The sequence below is a fragment of the Engystomops pustulosus genome, chromosome 6, assembly GCF_040894005.1.
Source record: "Engystomops pustulosus chromosome 6, aEngPut4.maternal, whole genome shotgun sequence".
NCBI classification, from domain to species: domain Eukaryota; kingdom Metazoa; phylum Chordata; class Amphibia; order Anura; family Leptodactylidae; genus Engystomops; species Engystomops pustulosus.
In genome coordinates this window covers 185,182,271-185,208,459 of record NC_092416.1, presented here as the reverse complement: position 1 = coordinate 185,208,459, position 26,189 = coordinate 185,182,271, and the positions used below count along the sequence as shown (strand labels likewise).

Here is a 26,189-nt window from a genome sequence, read left to right as displayed (position 1 = left end):
GCCCTATTGATTTCAATGGAGTTTGTGTTTGGCTATAAGAGCGTGTAGAAGTCCCTTCCCAAAGCAAATTTTTTTCCCCAATATTGAGATAAACTCGTTGAACCTGAATTTCTCCCAACCCACTATATACCTGTCCATCTTTGGTGTCGGGGTGTATACTGTCATTATCTATATATATATATATATATATATATATATATATATGTTTCTAAATAAGCTCGCAACTACTCTCCAAAAATACTTCCCAGAATTCTCTAGTGGAGCATCTATGGTTTAAGTCTCCTTACTTGGCAAACTCTCCATAAGGAGAACTCTTATGACCCATCTCCAAAAATAAGACAGGGTGTTGTATTATTTTTGGCTTTAAAAAGTGGGTAAGGCTTATTTTCAAGTGATATCTTATTTATTTTTCCCATAAACACATTTATTCTTGAGCAAAAAAAGAAAATCAACATCTTTTGAAATAGCTTCATTTTAGGGACATCATCATCACTCACCAAATCCTGATTACATTGTGAATTTTTTGCTCCCTCCTCCTCCCTGCAGCTCCCTCCCCCTCCCTGCAGCTTCCTCCTCCTCCCTGCAGCTTCCTCCCCCTCCCTGCAGCTTCCTCCTCCTCCCTGCAGCTTCCTCCCCCTCCCTGCAGCTTCCTCCTCCTCCCTACAGCTTCCTCCTCCTCTCTGCAGCTCCCTCCTCCTCCCTGCAGCTCCCTCCTCCTCCTTTTCATGTTGCCTTCAGCTGACAGGTTGGAGGATCAGAATGCTAATAGCTATGTCTTCTGAACTGTGGCACCTAGAAATACAGTTCAGGAGTCAATTTATATAGGAAAATACTGTATTTAATCCTACATAAGGATTTTATTTCTAGGTGTTATAGATAAAAAGAAATCCATACTTAACCTCTTAACTACATATGCAAACCAGTGCAGTGACGAGACAGCGAAAAAAGGAAAAGTAACATCAACTTTCCTTTTCCTAGGAGTGATATAAAAACAATTATTCACGTAGTGAACCCCATTTTGGAAAAAGTGTCCAAATGTCAAAATATTAATTCCTTTATTTATATAGTTAAACAGTGCCACACAGAAGTTGCCAAATCGTCCCCTGTCCCCACGGGGTTCACAATCTAATCATCCTGTCAGTATGTTTTGGAGTGTGGGAGGAAACTGGAGGAAACCCACACAAACTATTTGCAGATGTTGACCCTGGGACTTAAACCCAAGTCCCCAGCGCTGCAAGGATGTAATGCGTGCCACTGAGCCACCATGCACCGCGGGGTAAATAACAATTCCACTGAAGGAAAAATAGCGATACATGAGTGAGGGTGCAATGTAAGTGTCCGTCTTAATGTATTACGTCATATTGGTCCTTAATGAGTTTTTGATTTAGTAAAAGGAACAATTTTGGGCCAAAGCATTTCCCAGATTCATAATGTATGTTCAGCTTTACCACTGTGTGATGACTTATGATGGTAAATAAGAGTAGACTTCCAAGCAAAACATTTCCCGCAATCTGAACACGAATATGGCTTCTCCCCTGTGTGACTTCTCTGATGTTGATCAACATGTTTTTTCTGGGTAAAACATTTTCCACAATCTCTACATGAAAATGGCTTCTCCCCTGTGTGAGTTCTCTGATGTCCAACAAGATTTGCGTTGGCTGCAAAACATTTCCCACATTCCGAACATGAAAATGGCTTCTCCCCCGTGTGACTTCTCTGATGTCTTACAAGAATTGATTTCTGGTTAAAACATTTTTCACATTCTGGGCATGAAAAAAGTTCCCCTGTGTGACTTCTCTGGTGTATTACAAGAGCCGGTTTGTTCTTAAAAGTTTTCCCACATTCCAAACAGGAAAACGGCCTCTCCCCTGTGTGAACTATCAGATGTAGATCAAGATGTGTTTTCTGCGTAAAACATTTTCCACAATCTCTGCATGAAAATGGCTTCTCCCCTGTGTGAGTTCTCCGATGTCTTACAAGATCTGATTTTTGGTAATAACATTTTCCGCATTCTGAACATGAATATTGCTTCTCCTCTGTGTGAGTTCTTTGATGCACAATAAGCGCTGATTTAGCACTATAACATTTCCCACAATCTCTACATGAAAATGGCTTCTCCCCCGTGTGATTTCGCAGATGTATCACAAGAGACGACTTGCGGTAAAAACATTTCCCACATTCGGGACATCGAAATTTCCTGTCCCCTGTGTGAATTTTAAGATGTCTAACAAGATAAGAACTTTGACTAAAACATTTCCCACATTCTAAACAAGAAAATGGCTTCTCTCCTGTGTGACTTCTCTGATGGACAAGAAGATCTTTAACACTAAAATTTTTTCCACTTTCTAAACCGGACTTCATGTTCTTATCTGTTCCTGATGATTCAGTAGAAAGGACCCATGTAACAGGATCAGATGACGGATCTTGTGTGTGAAGGTCTGAGGATACATCTGGGATATTGTCATGATCTTCAGATGTATCTGGTGTGATACAACCATCACCTGCTGTAACATGTGATGATATCAGATGTTCCTCTGAGCTCCTGGTGGTGTCATCTGTGAAGGATAAAACAGATTATAAAATATAACCTTATCATTGGTTGTGGTAAGAAAACTCTGAAGATGTATCACAGGACATTTGTGTGATATCAGCAATCCGGGTACATGCAGCATTTCTTGTCTGCCCATGGTGGCTATGACTTTCCTGCTTACCATAAGGTTCTGTATTATTACTGATGTAACATCTCAGTCTCCTCCTCCGAGGTCCTGGTGAGCAGTATTCCTGACCCTCATAGCTCCCACCTTCCAGCTTTTCTTACTCTATGTCTCCATGTTCTGTGTTGTGTTATCACTCGTCTCTGCTTTATCTAGTGGTTACAACTCACCTGGGCAGTTACCTGTAGGAATCTCCTCCTTACATCGCTCATCGCCCCTCACATATGTCTCTGGGGCAGGAATATTCTTCACATCTTCATCCTGATACACAAACTGAGAGACAAATATTGTAAGAAGTCACCAGAGTCCGGCACATAGACTAGACATGGGATTTTACAATACAACAGTTTTCGTGAAACTTTTATTACAATAAACCTCCACAGATCAGAGAAGATGTCATGGAGTCTCATCTCCATCTACCTGATGATCCTGTGGGACATATTTCTCCTCTGAACAATCCTGTGGTAGAAGAAGAGGACTGGGACATCTCTCCGGTGATGTTCTCATACTGGATCTACCTGTAGGAAACATCCAGAGACTGAATTCCTTCTTTCCATACAGATAATGAAAGGACGTGTGGATCTAGTCCTGTCTATTACCTGCTGATGTGAGGGGCTGGTGGTCCTCCATCATGACGTCCTTGTACACATCTTTGTGTCCTTCTAAATACTCCCACTCCTCCATGGAGAAATAGACAGCCACATCCTGACACCTTATAGGAACCTGACACACACAATGATCCCGTCATCACCCAGATCCCTTCATAGCGTTACTGTATAATGTCCCAGCATTCCCAGCAGTGTCACCTCTCCAGTCAGCAGCTCCATCATCTTGTGGGTGACTTCTAGGATCTTCTGCTCATTGATGTCATCATGTATCAGGGGGTGAGGTGGAGGAGCCGGGATTGGGCTCAGGGTTCTCCCCCGTCCTTCATACACAGGGGCCTGACAGCGCCCACTAGAGGTCTTCTTCACTACTGTGTAATCCTGGTTATGGAGAGACACATTGATAAATCTCCCTCCATACATTTCCAGAATCTCTCACCTCTCCAGTCCTATCATCTGTTATTCCCATAGATAATGATGTCATGTGACCTCATCACAATCTCTCACCTCTCCAGTAATATAGAAGAGAATCTCTAGGGTGAGCTGGAAGATTCTCTCCACCCTCGTGTCTCTCTCCATCCCTGAGGGACCAGTCAGTAAATGATGTTTTGGAGAAGAGATTAGCAGCGGGTCCTGTAATGTAGAAACCTTCTGGAAAGTAAAAGATCAATTTTGCTTTAATTCTTTTATTTTTGATTGATTTAATTAAAGTCATTTTGAAATGGTATATTACTAGTGATAGGAGGACATACTGCCCCCTGCTGGTGTGATTATGTGGGGAGCCATGGTTTAGGACAGTCAGTCACTCCTACTAGTGATAGGAGGACACACTGCCCCCTGCTGGTGTGATTATGTGGGGGGCCATGGTGTAGGACAGTCAGTTACCCCTAGAAGTGATAGGAGGACACACTGCCCCCTGCTGGTGTGATTATGTGGGGGGCCATGGTGTAGGACAGTCAGTCACTCCTAGAAGTGATAGGAGGACACACTGCCCCCTGCTGGTGTGATTATGTGGGGGGCCATGGTGTAGGACAGTCAGTTACCCCTAGAAGTGATAGGAGGACACACTGCCCCCTGCTGGTGTGATTATGTGGGGGGCCATGGTGTAGGACAGTCAGTCACTCCTAGAAGCAACATCTAATAAGTGAAATGCGATACATATATGTATGCCTACATGTTAAGGCGTAATATCCCATGGCACTGATGGTTGCTTTGAATATCTGCTGTCATATACTGTGTATGGCCATATTCACACTGACATGTACCCGCCATAACGTAGCACGGCGGCCACACGGGGGAGGAGGAGGGAGTGAGCGCCTCTTAGCCCCCGCCCCTCTCCTTAGCGCACCATGGGGCATGGCGCCGTATTCCGAGAAAAGCACAGAATAAAAATGCAAATGAGATATTTCTAAAAGACACTGATCAGAGTTAGAGACACTTTCTCTGCTGTTCTGGGCAAATTAAGTTTGTCCTGGACTGTGACAACATTTCTTACATAGAATCTGGTGTGGGGTCTACTCTCGTAGACATGACATCCCCCGCACATCACTTACTCCAGGCTCCAGCAGCACAGCTCCAGGATCCGAGCCCCCAATGTCCTGAGCCTTCAGTCAGGCTTCACACTGTGTTGCTGTAGTGGAAAGGACCTGTGATGATGTCATCGTCATGTGATCAGGGACTGGAGGAGGAGGTTCCCTTCTGTTTCTATAACAATATACTGAACCTTCGCATCATATACTACATACACACACAGCTCCTCACCGTACACTATATACACACACACAGCTCCTCACCGTACACTATATACACACACACAGCTCCTCACCATACACTATATACACACACAGCTCCTCACCATACACTATATACACACACACACAGCTCCTCACCGTACACTATATACACACACAGCTCCTCACCGTACACTATACACACACAGCTCCTCACCGTACACTATATACACACACAGCTCCTCACCATACACTATATACACACACAGCTCCTCACCATACACTATATACACACACAGCTCCTCACTGTACACTATATACACACACAGCTCCTCACCATACACTATATACACACACAGCTCCTCACTGTACACTATATACACACACAGCTCCTCACCATACACTATATACACACACAGCTCCTCACCGTGCACTATATACACACACAGCTCCTACCCGTACACTATATACACACAGAGCTCCTCACTGTACCCTATATACACACACAGCTCCTCACCGTGCACTATATACACACACAGCTCCTCACCGTACACTATATACACACACAGCTCCTCACCATACACTATATACACACACACTGCTCCTCACCATACACTATATACACACACACAGCTCCTCACCGTACACTATATACACACACACAGCTCCTCACCGTACACTATATACACACACACAGCTCCTCACTGTACACCATATACACACACACAGCTCCTCACTGTACACTATATACACACACTGCTCCTCACCATACACTATATACACACACTGCTCCTCACTGTACACTATACACACACACAGCTCCTCACCGTACACTATACACACACACTGCTCCTCACTGTACACTATACACACACACAGCTCCTCACTGTACACTATACACACACACACAGCTCCTCACCGTACACTATATACACACACAGCTCCTCACCATACACTATATACACACACAGCTTCTCACTGTACACTATATACACACACAGCTCCTCACCATACACTATATACACACACAGCTCCTCACCGTGCACTATATACACACACAGCTCCTCACCGTACACTATATACACACACAGCTCCTCACTGTACACTATATACACACACAGCTCCTCACCGTACACTATATACACACACAGCTCCTCACCGTACACTATATACACACACACACAGCTCCTCACCGTACACTATATACACACACAGCTCCTCACCGTACACTACATACACACACAGCTCCTCACCGTACACCATATACACACACACAGCTCCTCACCGTACACTACATACACACACAGCTCCTCACCGTACACTACATACACACACAGCTCCTCACCGTACACCATATACACACACACAGCTCCTCACCGTACACTATATACACACACAGCTCCTCACCGTACACTATATACACACACACAGCTCCTCACCGTACACCATATACACACACACAGCTCCTCACCGTACACCATATACACACACACAGCTCCTCACCGTACACTATATACACACACAGCTCCTCACCGTACACTATACACACACACAGCTCCTCACCGTACAATATATACACACAGAGCTCCTCACCGTACACTATATACACACACAGCTCCTCACTGTACACTATATACACACACACAGCTCCTCACTGTACACTATACACACACACACACAGCTCCTCACCGTACAGTATATATACACACACAGCTCCTCACCGTACAGTATATACACACACACAGCTCCTCACCGTACAGTATATACACACACAGCTCGTCACCGTACACTACATATACACACACAGCTCCTCACCGTACACTATATACACACACACAGCTCCTCACCGTACACTATATACACACACACACACACAGCTCCTCGACGTACACATGTTCAACACCCCTGCCAATACATAAAAAGGCTGCCAGGCTGCCAGGCTGTAGGACAGCCCTCCGGTCCCCATACAATGACACCGTGACTTCAGCACGCCCTAGGCTGCAATCGCCAGCCAGTATGGTTTTCTGGGCCCCTCTGCCTCCAGGCTAAAAAAGAAAAGGCTAGGCCCCGGTGGGGGATGTTGCAAGTGGCGTCACAAATAGGATATATACTTCTGTGCCTTATATTGAGACTATAGACTGTCCTTTTACTAAAGACTTGACCTACTGCCATCCGGGTTAAGGCCCAAGTGATAGTGATCTACAACATAAACTGTGTTATTTCATCACCACGTGCTGTCGAGCGCTGCACCAGCACCCAAGAGGTTAATCCCTGTAAAAGTACACTGTAGCTCTGCTACACTCGGCGCTGCATCGCCCAAAGTGTTGACCTTTGGAAGAGTGTATGGCACAGCAAGAAATTTCAGCCCGCCAAAATCCGCACTGGCCAGGAACCCGGGCTGCTGGCTAAGCTCCGCCCCATGCGCAAATGGTGTGAATCCTGCATGACAACTTGGCGAAGGAGACAATTGAGCCCCTCACAGCCCCTGCCAGAAAGTACCCAAGCTCCACCCCCTGGTGGGAGGACTTCTTGCTCTACATCAATATAGGAGAGGAGCTCCAGCATGCCACGTGCAGTGACCAGGAAGTTGGCACCATGGCTAGATCACGTCTGCTCCCCCTGGAAGACACTCCTGGAAGCTTTTGAAACGGTCATCGTGCTGGTTGCCCAGCCCATCCACATCCCATTGTTTCCAACGAGGAACTATCTCGTGCCTCCGTCCTGAACACTTATCTATGATCAGTGACGGAACGAGGCTCCCTGCCTAGGCGGTTCCTGCTACCTCTCCCGGCAACCGCACTGGTGACGAGTGTCTGGGCTGGAGTACTCCCGTTGGCCCTCCCAGAAACCATCGTGGAGGTGGTCGTTCCTCTAGCTGTAGAGCCGGAAGCTACCAGTGTTACCAGATCCCAGGGGTCCTTCGTGGCGGGAGATGGTCCGGCAGATGAGCCCCCTCCGGTTTCCCCAATGAAAGATCTTCTCTGGCTGTCTACCAGTGGGGTGATGACCCATCCCTGGAAGACTTGGCGGAGGAGGGAGTTGTGGTGCTGCTGCAGGTTCCCATTAACTTATTCTTAGACTCAGCTATAGTCTCGAGGCTTGCAGAACAACTGGCTGGAGAGGTCCACACTCTGGAGGCCATTGTCCCTGCTCCTCGGGAGACCAGTGATAACATTGAGGTGCCTGCAGTTCCTGGAACTGCCACCGGTGTCCCCAGTCGGCTTCAGCCTCATCACGGGATTCAGAACTGGACAAGGATCCTTATTTCTACCTAGACAGTGAGCAGTTCCCTGATGGGCTGAAGCCCACAATCAGGTACTTTTCTACTTTGTATATAGGACTCTTTGATTTCTCCCAGTTGGGCTGCAACCACCTACCCTTGCTATAGAGCCAGAGACTCTCCTGGACTCTCATCTAATTTATCAGAAACTTTCCTAAACTTTCCCACAGTTGTGCTATGAAAGCACCCATCTCTGCTTCTACCTCACATCACTACCATATCAAAGGACTGTGTCCCTCATCTGAAGAGGAGACCCTTTGTATTATTGCTCTACTTTTTCCTGCATCAAGGACTGTACCCAGACTCCTACAGGAACTCTAAGAGTAGCCATCAGGTTAAGTAATGTTCTGTAACGTTTCAAGCTGTCTACCCATTGGGCTGTATAAGCCAATGCGATTAATGATGTTTGCACAACTATGGTGTTTATGCCGTATGTTAGTTTGCATGTAACCTTTTATTTAGGCTTTGCAGGTATATAGCCAAGACTGAGTCAGACCATCTTTGTAGCTGTCAAATCCTGACCGCAGGCTTATGTCTCAAATCAGAGCTCTGTAATTATGTGGCCTCTGTAAACCGAAACTGTGGGATTTTAGGGGACGGGGGTGTTTGAATACAGACACCTAGACGTCATACACTAGGGTAATACTGTCAGACGGCAGGTATATCGTATGTACCGTACATATCATTTATGAGTATGCCACCTTGGTGTCGTGTCTTCGGACAAATTTGCAGGCCTTGGTGCAAGGAGTGGATTACAGGACATGACATCACACCTTGATGAAAACAGTATTTGAGTCTTCCCACCCACATTGAATGTGAAGTTTTAGAGCAGGTTCTCTTCTCCTGATTCCACATGATCCATCTTGTTTTGCTCCCTTCATTGTCCTCCATTCAACAAACCTTTTGGCCTTTATGTGTGGCCAATGATTTTCCGTCAGTGCTGAGATTTGTAGCAGCAGCTATTACTCCTATGGCACCTACAGTTCGGGATGTTGATTGAAGCCATAATTTCTTTCAGGTCCATGTAATAAATATAAGATACAAATCAAAAAAGAAAGAGGAGAGGACGGCGCCTCGTGTGATACCATCAAGAAATAGTGATTTCAAGGTGAGTAATTAGAACTGTTCACCTGGTACCCAACAAACCCAATCCGGGGTAAGGTGTCCTTAGTAGGTGGTTATTTCAGCAGCTCCCAAAGCTCCAGATGTGGTAACCCATAAAAGGAACTGGTATATTGGTAAACAAAAAAAGAATTGGGCACTTTTTTACTTGTGTAAGTTCTTTTTATTGTAAATGGACATTTGTCCAACGTTTTATTATCAATAAATTCACTTTGTGTATTGGTTGGAGAGTAATCAGTGTACTGCTGACGCTCCTCCATACTACTTATAAGCGCCCCATGATAGCCCCTTTTTATTTTCCTCTTTTCGTTTCGCTGGAGTTCATTCACTAAGATCGTGCACCCGATATCCTGCATGTGTCGCTTCCCCGCTCAGGTCCCCGGAGTTCACCTTCTTCTTCCTGGTGCATGTAAGTGCATTGTCCGTGTATAATGCGCTGTGCGGGGAGTCACTAAGATCGTGTGCCTGATATCCTGCATGTGTCGCTTCACCGCTCAGGTCCCCGGAGTTCACCTTCTTCTTCCTGGTGCATGTAAGTGCATTGTCCGTGTATAATGCGCTGTGCTGGGAGTCACTAAGATCGTGCACCCGATATCCTGCATGTGTCGCTTCCCCGCTCAGGTCCCCGGAGTTCACCTTCTTCTTCTTGGTGCATGTAAGTGCATTGTCCGTGTATAATGCGCTGTGCGAGGAGTCACTAAGATCCTGCGCCCGATATCCTGCATGTGTCGCTTCCCCGCTCAGGTCCCCGGAGTTCACCTTCTTCTTCCTGGTGCATGTAAGTGCATTGTCCGTGTATATTGCGCTGTGTGGGGAGTCACTAAGATCGTGCACCCGATATCCTGCATGTGTTGCTTCCCCTCTCAAGTCCGCCGGAGTTCACCTTCTTTTTCGTGGTGCATGTAAGTGCATTGTATTGTGACACAATTTGAAATTTAAATCCTGCGCTCAGTCCAAATCCGTCGGATCGTCTGACAGCCCGGCCCCCAATTTGTTTCGCATGGAAGCAGCGCAGATGCGCCAAAAACCGATCGCGTGCGACACAATCCCAACGAAGACATCTGCACATCGGTGCAATCCCCGAAAACGGCGAGCCTTCCGACAAAAGTACAATCCGTGACCCTTAGTAAATGAGCCCCACATTGTCTACCAGGATGATGTATTAGGGAGTAGCCAAAATCCTTTTGTAAATTTTTTTCTCGCTACCTCCCTCTGTGAGTTCTTAAATGTTTAAGAAGACTTGATTTAAAAGTAAAACATCTCCCACAGTCCGAACACAAATATGGCTTCTCCCCTGTGTGAATTTTGTGATGTCTAACCAGATCTGATTTAACCTTGTAACATTTCCCACATTCTGAACATGGAAATGGCTTCTCCCCTGTGTGAATTCTCTGATGTCTAATCAGTTTGGATTTAGAGATATGATCCTTTCCACATTCTAAACATGAGAACGACTTTTTCCCTGTGTGAATTCGCTGATGTATAACAAGAGCCGACTTGTAGCTGTAACTTTGCCCACACTCTGAACAGGAGTATGGCTGCTCCCCCGTGTGATGTCGTGGACGTAGGACTTCTCTTCTGAGGCTTTCACTTTGCTTTTCAGTCTGTGATGCATCTGATGATGGAACAAATATGGAATAATCAGATGATAGAACTGTGAGAAGTGCGGAGGGTAGAGCTTGTGTCATGGCTTGTTCTTCATGTATAACTTGTGTGATCTCATCATCTTCAGCTTTAAAACTTGAAGATATCAGATGTCCATCTGAGCACCCGTTACAGTTATCTGCCAAAAACAAAATTGGTTTAATTACTTTTTTTAAAATAAAAATTCTATAATCCATGTACTTTGTTATGCTGAAAAATTCTCCCTCTGCAAAAACGCAGCGAAAAACTTTTCCTTGAAGGACCTTAAAGGAAATCAAACATACCTTGAGAATGCTGTAGGTACACTGATGCAGAAACATTTCTTTTTTAATCCCTGATCCGAGTGGTTTTGCTGGAAAAATAATTATACAATCATGATAATGAGGCTCTGTCACTACTGTGGCTGGCTGAGCACTTTTCTTCTTACCTTAATTATGCTCCAGCCTTGTCCATAAGCTGAGAATATGTCATCACTGTGTTGTCCCTGAGAGGCAGAAGGAATCAATTGCTGCACCACCCTCCAGCTGCTGAGTATGAGTGATCTAGCTCAGGTTGATTAGTCTTGTCTGGACAGCGCAAGAAGCTCCGTGTGTAATGTGTTTATGTAGACTTCCAGCTTTACCAAGGTCCTGAATGTTATAATTGTATTTTGTTTTTTTGTTGCAGTACCACTCAGCTTAGGGATTATCAAGATATGTTTCTGCATCAGTGTAGCTATAGCAGTCTCAAGGTATGTTTGATTCACAAATGGTAGATTTCCTTTAAATGACATCATGATGGCAGGTCCTGTAGCCCCAGGAGGATATTAATTCCTGAAGGCTAAATGACCTTGGCAGCAGAAGATGACAGGAGATGACATTGAGGTGAGGCCGGAAAGGTGGAAACACGAAGGGTCTAAATGAATGAACAGTATGGGAGGCCAACTGAATGGTGAGGGGTTTCTCACCCTAGGCTTATACGCAAATAAATAAGTTTGCCCAGTTTTATGTGGTAAAATTAGGTTCCTCAGCTTATATTTCAGTTGGCTTATGCTGCAGTAGATAAGATGTCCAAATAAATTATAAATCATGTAGCATTCAAGTATCAGCCTACGACAGTGGTGAAGAAACAGATCAGGATCTAACAGAGGATCTCAGACAAGGGACCTGAAGATCATAGTGTTAGGACACCAGGAGGTTCAAACCTACATCTCCTTAAGTTCACCAGCATATTGTGAACCCATTGAGTCACCTAATCGTTTTAGTTTGGGGCTTATCCCAAGGCTTATCCCAGGGCAGGTGTCAGACAGAAGAATTCCAAGGTACTGAGGTCAGGGCAGGTGTCAGACAGACAAAATCCAAGGTACTGAGGTCAGGGCAGGTGTCAGACAAACAAAATCCAAGGTACTGAGGTCAGGGCAGGTGTCAGACAGACAAAATCCAAGGTACTGAAGTCAGGGCAGGTGTCAGACAAACAAAATCCAAGGTACGGAGGACAGGGCAGGTGTCAGACAGACAAAATCCAAGGTACTGAGGTCAGGGCAGGTGTCAGACAGACAAAATCCAAGGTACTGAGGTCAGGGCAGGTGTCAGACAGACAAAATCCAAGGTACTGAGGTCAGGGCAGGTGTCAGACAGAAGAAATCCAAGGTACGGAGGACAGGGCAGGTGTCAGACAGACAAAATCCAAGGTACTGAGGTCAGGGCAGGTGTCAGACAGACAAAATCCAAGGTACTGAGGTCAGGGCAGGTGTCAGACAGAAGAAATCCAAGGTACGGAGGACAGGGCAGGTGTCAGACAGACAAAATCCAAGGTACTGAGGTCAGGGCAGGTGTCAGACAGACAAAATCCAAGGTACTGAGGTCAGGGCAGGTGTCAGACAAACAAAATCCAAGGTACTGAGGTCAGGGACGACGTTGTCTTCAGCAGAATTGAAGACGACAATGAGGAGAGGAGGTAAAGAAGATGACGGTGATGGGCACGGTCTATAACTCTCTTCTAGTGATATGTTCTCTTGTGCTGCAGACCATTTCATTCATAATCCGATTACTGTGACTTTCCCCTGCTTTATCCAGTGGTTACTACTCACCTGGACAGTTACCTGTAGGAATCTCCTCCTTACATCGCTCATCGCCCCTCACATATGTCTCTGGGGCAGGAATATTCTTCACATCTTCATCCTGATACAAAAACTGAGAGACAAATATTGTAAGAAGATGAATTGATATACCAAGTAATAATCACAAAGACCAAATATGACCTGACCGGAGGCGTTATCCAAGACAAATACCAATCTCCTGTACAAAACCACCACAATTTTATTATTACAACCAACAGCCTCAACGGCCACAGACAGCGAGAAGATCCAAACCTAACGTCTAGAAGATGTAATTTTCCAATCTCTGTCACTCCACATTGTTATGACCAACCCGGTATCTGATAAGTCTACAATGTCCTGTACTGGCTTTCAATAATTGCAAAGTTAATAAGGTCCATCAAGTCCTATAACCTATGCCAAACCTGACAGATGTCTTCGGTTCAAGGTTTTGGGTATTCGAGATGAGTTAGAGACCTGGTTACAGTAAACAGATCTCTATATCTCTCTGTGATAAGACATAACCTCTACTGTAGATCAGATCCTACCTGTTCAGGGATGTTTCATGTGAAAAATTATGATAGAACTCATAGAAAATACTGATGGACTGATCCCAAGACTTCCACAGACCAGAGAAGATGCCATTACTTCTTATCTCCATCTACCTGATGATCCTGTGGGACATATTTCTCCTCTGAACAATCCTGTGGTAGAAGAAGAGGACTGGGACATCTCTCCGGTGATGTTCTCTTACTGGATCTACCTGTAGGAAACATCCAGAGACTGAATTCCTTCTTTCCATACAGATAATGAAAGGACGTGTGGATTTAGTCCTGTCTATTACCTGCTGATGTGAGGGGCTGGTGGTCCTCCATCATGACGTCCTTGTACACATCTTTGTGTCCTTCTAAATACTCCCACTCCTCCATGGAGAAATAGACAGCCACATCCTGACACCTTATAGGAACCTGACACACACAATGATCCCGTCATCACCCAGATCCCTTCATAGCGTTACTGTATAATGTCCCAGCATTCCCAGCAGTGTCACCTCTCCAGTCAGCAGCTCCATCATCTTGTGGGTGACTTCTAGGATCTTCTGCTCATTGATGTCATCATGTATCAGGGGGTGAGGTGGAGGAGCCGGGATTGGGCTCAGGGTTCTCCCCCGTCCTTCATACACAGGGGCCTGACAGCGCCCACTAGAGGTCTTCTTCACTACTGTGTAATCCTGGTTATGGAGAGACACATTGATAAATCTCCCTCCATACATTTCCAGAATCTCTCACCTCTCCAGTCCTATCATCTGTTATTCCCATAGATAATGATGTCATGTGACCTCATCACAATCTCTCACCTCTCCAGTAATATAGAAGAGAATCTCTAGGGTGAGCTGGAAGATTCTCTCCACCCTCGTGTCCTTATCGCTGTCCATCAGTCAGTTCCAGAGAAAACATTAGCACTTGTTTGTGTTATGTAGAAACCTAAATAAAAAGTCGATCAGACAATGTAAAATCATACAAAATCCAAAAACATTCAACAGGTTTTCCCACAAGTTAGGCGCTATCCAGTGATGAGACCCCCACAGATCACGAGAAACCTCCTTCTCCTGCTGTTGGAAAGAGCAGATACATGAAGGCGAATACACAAACAATAGAGAGAAAATTAGATAAAGGAGAAGCTTGGGAGAAGGGGGGTGGGGTGGGGGTGGGTGCAGAACCCAAAATCTTTCTGACCCGATCCAGGATGGTTGGGAGGTAAACACAGACACACGTACACAATATACACACACGTATAGATACACACATACATACCTCCCAACTTTTCACAAATAGAAAGAGGGACATTAACCACGCCCTTGGCCACACCCCCTAGCCACACCCCCTTCTCGCTGTTCAGTGATTGTTTTCTTTCAAAGCTGAATTTTACAAAGGTGATCACATAATTTTTGAAAGACTCAGAGTGCGGTTACATGTACCACTAGCGCTACATTTACAAATGCAACGCTAGTGTATTGGGCGCGTCTTGGCTCAATCGCATTTGCGTTTCCAATGAAAGCATGTGATCGCTAAGCAATCACATGGAAATGCAAATGAGATGGGGCCGAGGCATTCGCTCATGCGCTAGTGTTACGTGTGTAAACACTACCCTAGTGGTGCGTGTGACCGCACCTCGATGTGTATACATGCAATATGCAATAGTGTCCTCAAGAATGCCCACACGTGCCCATCTGCTTCTTGGCACCATCTGAATGGTGAGCAATAAGCTACATTCACACGATGTATGCCCGCTGTAACGTAGTACGGCGGGCATACACAGGTGCAGGGGAGAGGAGCAGGGGATGAGCACAGCACCGCCCCCCCCCCCCCTCCACAGGGATATACAGCGCCCGGCGCCGTATCACATAGAAAGATAGGACATGTCCTACCTTTCTATGGGCTACGGAACAGTATGGTGCCGCACGTGTGCTGTACCGTAACGCTCCCGTACAGGGCCGTGAGCCCATAGAACTGTATGGGGGACGTATATCGGCCGTATATATGTCCCCCATACGTTCATGTGAATGCAGCCTCAGTCTGGTGCGGAGTTAGAGACATTAGTTTAATCCTGCATCATTAATGGCCCGTTTAATTTTTGCATTTTTCAATCCTGAGCTTTTTATATTTCTCCATGTACAGAGCTGTGTGATGGGATACCAAATTTGTAGGTTTTATAATGTTTTCATACATTTACAAAAATGAATCTTCTGGCGCTAAGAACTTTTTCATACTTCAGTGCACGTGGTTGTGGTTGGGGTCATTTTTTGCGAGATGAGATGCCATTTTCAATGCTACCATTTTTAGGACTGTAAGACCTTTTGATCACTTTTTATTACATCTTTAATATTTTGCAAAATGGCAAAAAAGTGGCATTTTTTGACTTGGACGCTATTTTCCGTTACGGAGTTAAACTCTGGGAATAACTGTTATTATATTTTGATAGATTGGACATTTTCGGACGCGGCGATACCTAATGTGTTCATGATTTTTACTGTTTATTTATATTTATATCTGTTCTAGGGAAAGAGGTGATTTGAATATTTATGGGATTTGTTTATTTTATTTTTTTTTACAATTTTTCAGATCATCAAGGGTACTTTAACCCTAGGTTGTCTGATTAATCCTACCATATACTGCCATACTACAGTATACTACAGTATGGCAGTATATGGGGATTTTCCACATCATCTATTACAATGTGTAAATCGCACATTGTAATAGATCGGTTACAATCAGACAGGTGTGGAAATGCTTAGTAACCTGTGAACTTTCTGTCATGAAAAATCACAGGTTATAGCGAGGGCGTAGGCGCCGCTGTCCACATCTCCCTCATGCCCTCTTGGCATGGAGAAGGTGTGAGGAGCAAAATAATCGCAATGTCTGGCGATTTGCAAGGTGTTGCGATTATTTCAGGGCTTGTACGTCACAAAACTGACACACAAGCCCTGATAAATGTCTTCTATCATACAGTCACTGACCTTACTCACTGATGGGAGTAGTTGTCCTCCCTGGTCCCTGCAGTGGAGATGGTCAGTGTAGAGGTGGCAGCGATGTGGCCTCTGTCTGTGCTGCCACCCTCCCCCTCCACAGCTATCAGGAGCTGCAGGGGAGTCTCCTATGGCCGGGTCACCTCTCCTGCTGTGCCCTGTGATGACTGGAGACACAGGAAAAGCTCACACAGGGGAAAGAGGAGGAGGGGGAACAAGCAGGAGCTGCAGGGAGTCTCCTATGGCCGGGTCCTGCACTGACTCCAGACAGCTCTCACAGGGGGGAGGGGCCGGCCCGGGGAAGGAGGAGGAGGGGGGAGTGCTGGGAGCTGTCCGCTGCTCCAGAGCCTGTGTCTCTGCATCTACAGCAGTGTGTCCCGGGACCAGGAGACGGGACTTCGTCTCTCGGTCCGGGACAATGGCAGGAAAAGCGTGATTATCTCTCAACCGCCCGGGGCAGCGGGACAGAGGTGTAAAACCGTGAATGTCACGCTGAAACCGGGACGGTTGGGAGGTATGCACATATATACACAGTAAGGACACAGTACATTATACAGTATCTGGTGTGGGGTCTCCGCTTGAGGACATCTCATCCCCCGCACATCACTTGCTCCAGGCTCGAAAGAAGAGCTCCAGGATCTGAGCCTCCAATGTCCTGAGTCTTCTGTCTGACTTCGGTAGATGCTATTTCTGTGTTGTTGTAGTGTAAAGGACCTGAGATGATGTCATGGTCATGTGATCAGGGGCTGGAGGAGAGTCATGTGGTTCCCTCCGGTTTCTATGACAATAGCCTGATACTCCGGAACGTACACTATATACACACACACAGCTCCTCACAATACACTATATATACACACACACACAGCTCCTCACCGTACACTATATACGCACACACAGCTCCTCACCGTACACTATATACACACACAGCTCCTCACCGTACACTATATACACACACAAAGCTCCTCACCGTACACTATATACACACACACAGCTCCTCACCATACACTATATACACACACAGCTCCTCACCGTACACTATACACACACACAGCTCCTCACCGTACACTATATACACACACACAGCTCCTCACCATACACCATATACACACACAGCTCCTCACTGTACACTATATACACACACAGCTCCTCACCGTACACTATATACACACACACACAGCTCCTCACCGTACACCATATACACACACACAGCTCCTCACCGTACACCACATACACACACACAGCTCCTCACCGTACACCATATACACACACACAGCTCCTCACCGTACACTATATACACACATACAGCTCCTCACCATACACTATATATACACACACAGCTCCTCACCGTACACTATACACACACACAGCTCCTCACCGTACACTATATACACACACACAGCTCCTCACCATACACCATATACACACAGAGCTCCTCACCGTACACTATATACACACACAGCTCCTCACCGTACACTATATACACACAGCTCCTCACCGTACACTATATACACACACACAGCTCCTCACCGTACACTATATACACACACAGCTCCTCACCGTACACTATATACACACACACAGCTCCTCACCGTACACTATATACACACACACAGCTCCTCACCGTACACTATATACACACACACACAGCTCCTCACCGTACACTATATACACACACACACAGCTCCTCACAATATACTATATATACACACACAGCTCCTCACAATATACTATATATACACACACACACACACACAGCTCCTCACCGTACACTATACACACAGCTCCTCACCGTACACTATATATACACACAGCTCCTCACCGTACACTATATACACACACAGCTCCTCACCGTACACTATATACACACACACAGCTCCTCACCGTACACTATATACACACACACAGCTCCTCACCGTACACTATATACACACACACAGCTCCTCACCGTACACTATATACACACACACAGCTCCTCACCGTACACTATTTACACACACACAGCTCCTCACCGTACACTATTTACACACACACAGCTCCTCACCGTACACTATTTACACACACACACAGCTCCTCACCATACACTATATACACACACACAGCTCCTCACAATACACTATATACACACACACAGCTCCTCCCCGTACACTATATACACACACACAGCTCCTCCCCGTACACTATATACACACACACAGCTCCTCACCGTACACTATATACACACACACAGCTCCTCCCCGTACACTATATACACACACACACAGCTCCTCCCCGTACACTATATACACACACACACAGCTCCTCACCGTACACTATATACACACACACACAGCTCCTCACCGTACACTATATACACACACACAGCTCCTCACAATACACTATATATACACACACATCTCCTCACCGTACACTTTACACACACAGCTCCTCACCGTACACTATATACACACACAGCTCCTCCCCGTACACAATATATACACACACAGCTCCTCCCCGTACACAATATACACACACACAGCTCCTCACCGTACACTATATACACACAGCTCCTCACCGTACACTATATACACACACACAGCTCCTCACCGTACACTATATACACACACAGCTCCTCACCGTACACTATATACACACACACAGCTCCTCACCGTACACTATATACACACACACAGCTCCTCACCGTACACTATATACACACACACAGCTCCTCACCGTACACTATATACACACACACCTCCTCACCGTACACTATATACACACACACACAGCTCCTCACCGTACACTATATACACACACACACAGCTCCTCACCGTACACTATATACACACACACACAGCTCCTCACAATATACTATATATACACACACAGCTCCTCACAATATACTATATATACACACACACACACACACAGCTCCTCACCGTACACTATACACACAGCTCCTCACCGTACACTATATATACACACAGCTCCTCACCGTACACTATATACACACACAGCTCCTCACCGTACACTATATACACACACACAGCTCCTCACCGTACACTATATACACACACACAGCTCCTCACCGTACACTATATACACACACACAGCTCCTCACCGTACACTATATACACACACACAGCTCCTGACCGTACACTATTTACACACACACAGCTCCTCACCGTACACTATTTACACACACACACAGCTCCTCACCATACACTATATACACACACACAGCTCCTCACAATACACTATATACACACACACAGCTCCTCCCCGTACACTATATACACACACACAGCTCCTCCCCGTACACTATATACACACACACAGCTCCTCACCGTACACTATATACACACACACAGCTCCTCCCCGTACACTATATACACACACACACAGCTCCTCCCCGTACACTATATACACACACACACAGCTCCTCACCGTACACTATATACACACACACACAGCTCCTCACCGTACACTATATACACACACACAGCTCCTCACAATACACTATATATACACACACATCTCCTCACCGTACACTATACACACACAGCTCCTCACCGTACACTATATACACACACAGCTCCTCCCCGTACACAATATATACACACACAGCTCCTCCCCGTACACAATATATACACACACAGCTCCTCCCCGTACACAATATACACACACACAGCTCCTCACCGTACACTATATACACACACACAGCTCCTCACCGTACACTATATACACACACACAGCTCCTCACCGTACAGTATATACACACACACAGCTCCTCACCGTACACTATATACACACACACAGCTCCTCACCGTACACTATATACACACACACAGCTCCTCACCGTACACTATATACACACACACACAGCTCCTCACCGTACACTATATACACACACACAGCTCCTCACCGTACACTATATACACACAGCTCCTCACCGTACACTATATACACACACACAGCTCCTCCCCGTACACTATATACACACACACAGCTCCTCCCCGTACACAATATACACACACACAGCTCCTCACCGTACACAATATACACACACGCACAGCTCCTCACCACACACCATTTGATCAGTGATGTGCCAAATCGGTGGATTTTGACACTACACATGCTAGAGCGACTATATGAGCAGTGGTTGATAAGTAAGAGTTCTCCTTATGGAGACTTTGCCTGTTACGGCCACCTTTGAGGAGTGTGTTGACTTACAGCCATTGATGCTCAACTGGAGAATTATGGAAATATGCAAATATGATTTCTAGGATGGGATAAGAAAAATGTTGCCTCTTTTGGCTACCTTGTAAGGCAGCTCCCTTACCATCAAGCATAACTTTCAACATAAATAAGCTGTGGACAACCCTGCCAGGCAGCCAGAGTGGTCAAAATATGAGAAGGGTGCATGAGTAATTTAGACATCCAGAAGTGGAGGCTGGTCTAAGATGCCTGTAGGGTGCTGAAGCACAGTGCAACATTTTTGCTTTTTCCTGGCTCAAAGCTTTTAAAAACTGTTCCTTATCAGAGACAGGTGGAATTTAAAGCTTAAAGGACATCTACCATCAGGATGAAGGATTGTAAACCAAGCATTCTGACATGCCTGTGCGTGCCCCCTCTGGCAGTATCTTCTTATGCCCTGGCTTTTATAATTTATGCAAATTATTCCCGAGGGGCCTCAGGCTCATTTGCATAAATTCAAAACCTTTTTTTGAATTTAAAAAAAAAAGGGGCATAAGGAGTTTAAAGAAAAGCAGATCCTGCCAGAGGGGGCACACACCATGTCAGTGTGCTTGGTTTTCTATTCTTCATCCTGGTGGTAGATTTCCATTAACTGTAAAGTTACAGGCAAAAAAAATAGTTTTAGCACAGCTGGAAAGAGTCTTTGGCAACAATTCCAACAATACCTGTATCATGTCGTATCAAGCCTTCTCTCGTCTTCATCTGTGCTACACGGTTTCCCATGGTGACTAGAAAGCATGGCAAATGGAGATTAGGGGCAAGGTAAAACCTCTGCTAGCAGCTAAATACCTGCTAATTAGAGTAAATTAGAGAATTGCTTGTTTTTGATTAGTGCAGAGTTAGGCAAAAGTTTTTATACTTTACTTCTGTACTTTAAACATACAGTGTTATTTGAAAGAAATAACACTTGGTGAGGGACCAAACCTCCAAATATTAGACCTTAGTGTGGCCTGACTGCACGCAGACAAAAGCTAAAAGAAATTACGTCTAATAATGATCCATACCAAGTTTCGAGATGTAGTCTTTTATATCAATATGAAATATTCTATACACATAGTTCATAGATTTGTATGTGGGTTCTGGTTGATTTTTTGGAAAATTGAAATTAATTGTTAATTGTATTTGTTTTTTTTAAATAATCATTTACAGTAGTGGTTCTTTTAGAAAGATTGATTTGTGGCTAAAATATTTCCTAAATTCATCACAAATGTGGATTCATCACTGTGTGAGAATTTCTGGTGGTCAATAAGATTTGATTTCCGAGTAAAACGTTTCCCACAATCAGAGCATGAAAATGGCTTCTCCCCTGTGTGAGTTCTCTGATGTCTAACAAGATCTGATTTGACACTATAGCGTTTCCCGCATTCTGGACAGGTATACGGCTTCTCCCCCGTGTGACTTCTCAGATGTACCAGAAGGTCTGATTTTTGGTAAAAACATTTCCCACATTCTGAGCACGAAAATGGCTTCTCCCCTGTGTGAATTTTCTGATGTCTTACAAGATCTGATTTTTGGCCAAAACATTTGCCACATTCTGAACATGAAAACGGCTTCTCCCCTGTGTGAAGTCTCTGATGCATAACCAGAGCCGATTTAACGCTATATTTTTTTCCGCATTCTGAACAGGAAAAGGGTTTCTCTCCGGAGTGAACTCTCTGATGTTTGACGAGGTTTGATTTCTGGTTAAAATAACGTCCACAATCTGAACATGAAAATGGCTTCTCCCCTGAATGAATTTTCTCATGTCTAACGAGGTCTGATTTAACAACATATCTTTTCCCACACTGTGAACATGCAAATGGCTTCTCCCCTGTGTGACTTCTCTTATGTTTGATAAGATTTGATTTGTCTGTAAAACATTTCCCACATTCTGAACATGAAAACCGAATATCCTCCCCGTGAGTTCTCTCATGTTTCACAAGAACTGACTTATCAATAAAACATTTCCCACATTCAGAACATGAAAATGGCTTCTCCCCCGTGTGAATTCTCACATGTTTAAAAAGATCACATTTCTGATTAAAACATTTTCCACATTCAGAACATAAAAATGGCTTCTCCCCAGTGTGGGTTCTCTCATGCTTAACAAGATGTGCTTTCTGATTAAAACATTTCCCACATTCTGAACAAGAAAATGGTTTCTCTCCCGTGTGAGTTCTTCCATGTTTTATAAGCCCCGATCTCTGGTTAAAACATTTCCCACATTGTGAACAAGTGAATGGCTTCTCCCCTGTGTGAATTCTCTGATGTTTAACAAGATTTGATTTTTGAGTAAAACACCTCCCACATTCCAAACATGAGAATGGCTTCTCTCCTGTGTCATCTATCTGCTCAACAGTCCATGATGATTCAGTCGCTAGGAACCACTTAATAGGATCAGATGATAGATCTTCGTTGTGCAGGGCTAAGGGTAGATCTTGCATATTGTCATGTCCTTCATATGCATCTTGTTTGATATAATGATCTTCGGATTTAAAATCTAAAGATATGAGATGTCCGTCTGAGTCTCTGGTACAGTTATCTGCCAAGACAATATGGATTGTATTAGTTTTGAATAACTTAACAATCAGAATATCTACAATAGCTACAAACCTCCAAAAATTTGTAATATATGTTCATGTCTCCAGTGTTCAAAAGTTTAGGTTTTATCTCCGCATGGTGTTCATTCTGAACATGAAAATTGTTTCTCTTCCGTATGTTTAAAAAAAATATGGAATAATGGAGCTTCATTTCTATACTTATAGGCTGCTATATTGCAGGGCCATTGACAGGACTAATTCTATGTATATCCTACTACGGTAGGCACAGAGCTAGGGGGAGGATGCTGCTGGAGATAGGGTCAAATGTGATCCAATAACATCTGCAAAGACTACCTCATGTATATATCAGATCACATGAAATAATAGCAGCCTCCATGGTCTTCTACTTCTCCCCATCCTCCATGGAGGCTGCTGTGATTTCATGTGATCAGATATATACATGGGGTAGAATTTACAAATGTTACTGGGTAAAGAACCTTAGATGAGATCACCCTGGTCACATGACATGACGAGAAGAGGCATGGGACACACATGGGAGGGGCCCACCGAACAGGATATGCCCCCTTCAATGCCAGGTTGGATAACAAAGTTGATTAATGGGGACGTGAGGGAAACAATTTTTAGCTAAAATAAGTCATTTAGTTAATAGGACTCTATGGGAACCTGTTGCTAGCTGTATGTGTGATTTGCATGGGAACAAAACTTTTTTCAAATTTTTCTATTTTTAAAAATAGTTTATGTTTTTTGTAAACACTTTTTGTTTTTCGACTTTCTGTCGATTCAGGGAGATACTTTCTCCCAGACAGATGAGGGTCACCATGGCCTTCTTCTGTATTCTCAGGTCTGTGTGTAAACTGGTGGTGCAGATGCTGCAATGACTGGATGAGGAGGCAGGAGAAGAAGGAGTAGAGGAGGCAACTGGAGGCAAGAAGTGATGTCCGGCAATCCTCAGTGGTGGAATTATCTGCGCCAAGAGCTTCCTGCCTCAGCACCAGCTGCTACTACATTATTTGGGCCGGTAAGGAGATGTAACAGTTGGGAGGTCCACCTTGTGATGAATAGTACACACCTTATTTTCTTGACAACCTGTTGGTGCAGGGAGTGGATGACCGGCTGGTGGAAAGTAATGACGGCTATGATTAATGTATTGTGGGAGCAGCCGCCATAAGATCTTCACCTGCCTGAATGGTGGCTTTTTGAAGGCCAAACATTTGGAAATACTCCCAGTCAGGACCAGATCTTGTGGATGAGATGGGCTTAAGTTCTGTTTTTTTCTCAATTGTTTGGGGGAATGATAGCTGAACGGATGGTGTGGACAGGCTTGGTGATGATGATGATGTTGTTTTAGTCCTCAATATCTAAGATCTACCAGTCACCCATCTCCTTCTCAACAAGGACCACATTTACTCTTCCAAGGACGTATGTTGGTGCTTTTCAGATTTCTTCAGAAGTGGCATTGGCCCAATAATAAAGCTCTCTGGAATTTTTTTTATATACCATATATACTCGAGTATAAGCCTAGTTTTTCAGCACAAAAAAATGTGTTGAAAACCCAAACTCGGCTTATACTCAAGTAAAAAAAATATAGGTTTTACCAGGTTTTTGTGGTAAAATTAGGGGCCTCAGCTTATACTTGGGTCGGCTTATACTCAAGTATATACGGTAATAGCAAAATAGTCACAAGAAGAGTGAAAGAATCACAACAGCCCATACACCAGGAGGGGAAGGGAGTGGTCTGGCGACTTTTTTGGAATAATTTAGAAAAGTTGCAAATCATAAAACTGGCCTTGCACAGCGCCGCACTAGAAGTAGTTCTATGTTTAAGCCTCGAAAAAGGCCCTTGTGATTTTTTGGCCAAAAAGTCAGTGATAAATCTCCCCCATATCTCCATGTTCTGTATTGTGTTATCACTCGTCTCTGCTTTATCTAGTGGTTACTACTCACCTGGGCAGTTACCTGTAGGAATCTCCTCCTTACATCGCTCATCGCCCCTCACATATGTCTCTGGAGCAGTAATATTCTTCACATCTTCATCCTGATACACAAACTGAGAGACAAATATTGTAAGACGTCACCAGACGATGGAGAAGTTACATGGAAGGGCTTTGGTGATGAGAAAAAAATGACAACCATTTGATGAGAAAGAAGAGGTTATCTGAGACACAAAGCTGCAGGTCTCCTCAATATCGGTTCCTTTTTCCAACCACCATCCCTAAGCACTATAACTATAAACCATCATCTCCAGCTTTCTCCATGAACAATTATAAAATATTTATACTGAGGTATAAAACCAGACTGAGACTTTCACAGCCTCAAGGTATATATCATGAAGTCTCATCTCCATCTACCTGATGATCCTGTGGGACATATTTCTCCTCTGAACAATCCTGTGGTAGAAGAAGAGGACTGGGACATCTCTCCGGTGATGTTCTCTTACTGGATCTACCTGTAGGAAACATCCAGAGACTGAATTCCTTCTTTCCATACAGATAATGAAAGGACGTGTGGATTTAGTCCTGTCTATTACCTGCTGATGTGAGGGGCTGGTGGTCCTCCATCATGACGTCCTTGTACACATCTTTGTGTCCTTCTAAATACTCCCACTCCTCCATGGAGAAATAGACAGCCACATCCTGACACCTTATAGGAACCTGACACACACAATGATCCCGTCATCACCCAGATCCCTTCATAGCGTTACTGTATAATGTCCCAGCATTC

General features: G+C 44.7%; 3 protein-coding genes and 1 pseudogene across 4 annotated transcripts in view; all 4 read right to left on the bottom strand.

Moving 5' to 3' along the window:
* Positions 1-26,189, bottom strand: part of LOC140065154 (uncharacterized) — a 154,690-nt gene that overhangs the window by 44,626 nt on the left and 83,875 nt on the right. The gene's annotated exons all lie outside the window — the stretch shown is intronic.
* On the bottom strand, positions 1,039-4,987 carry LOC140065141 (uncharacterized). Its single transcript, XM_072112679.1, has 7 exons — positions 4,815-4,987; positions 3,827-3,970; positions 3,521-3,700; positions 3,314-3,437; positions 3,135-3,232; positions 2,885-2,987; positions 1,039-2,555 (listed from the first exon to the last, which is right to left on the bottom strand). The coding sequence occupies exons 1-7, from the start codon at positions 4,863-4,865 to the stop codon at positions 1,426-1,428; spliced, it is 1,830 nt and encodes a 609-aa protein (XP_071968780.1). The 5' UTR covers positions 4,866-4,987; the 3' UTR covers positions 1,039-1,425.
* On the bottom strand, positions 9,610-17,400 carry LOC140065149 (oocyte zinc finger protein XlCOF8.4-like). 2 transcript variants are annotated; one of them, XM_072112691.1, is made up of 7 exons: positions 16,687-17,400; positions 14,527-14,653; positions 14,221-14,400; positions 14,014-14,137; positions 13,835-13,932; positions 13,164-13,266; positions 9,610-11,234 (listed from the first exon to the last, which is right to left on the bottom strand). In XM_072112691.1, exons 2-7 carry the CDS (start codon positions 14,602-14,604, stop codon positions 10,654-10,656), a joined length of 1,164 nt encoding a protein of 387 aa, XP_071968792.1. In that variant the 5' UTR covers positions 14,605-14,653; positions 16,687-17,400; the 3' UTR covers positions 9,610-10,653. The 2 variants fall into 2 exon arrangements, with proteins under 2 accessions (XP_071968792.1, XP_071968791.1); XM_072112690.1 differs by having other exon boundaries at positions 17,244-17,400.
* LOC140065153 (uncharacterized) lies at positions 21,937-26,159 on the bottom strand (annotated as a pseudogene).

Coding starts and splice junctions, on each gene's coding strand:
- LOC140065141 (XM_072112679.1), bottom strand. CDS start 4,865: ATGTGCGGGGGATGTCATGTCTACGAGAGTAGACCCCACACCAGATTC. Junction 3,438..3,520: donor TGGAGCTGCTGACTGGAGAG/GTGACACTGCTG, acceptor TGTGTGTGTCAG/GTTCCTATAAGGTGTCAGGA. Junction 2,556..2,884: donor TCCTACAGGTAACTGCCCAG/GTGAGTTGTAAC, acceptor TATCCTTCACAG/ATGACACCACCAGGAGCTCA.
- LOC140065149 (XM_072112691.1), bottom strand. CDS start 14,604: ATGGACAGCGATAAGGACACGAGGGTGGAGAGAATCTTCCAGCTCACC. Junction 14,401..14,526: donor TCTTCTATATTACTGGAGAG/GTGAGAGATTGT, acceptor CTCCATAACCAG/GATTACACAGTAGTGAAGAA. Junction 11,235..13,163: donor TCCTACAGGTAACTGTCCAG/GTGAGTAGTAAC, acceptor TGTTTTTGGCAG/ATAACTGTAACGGGTGCTCA.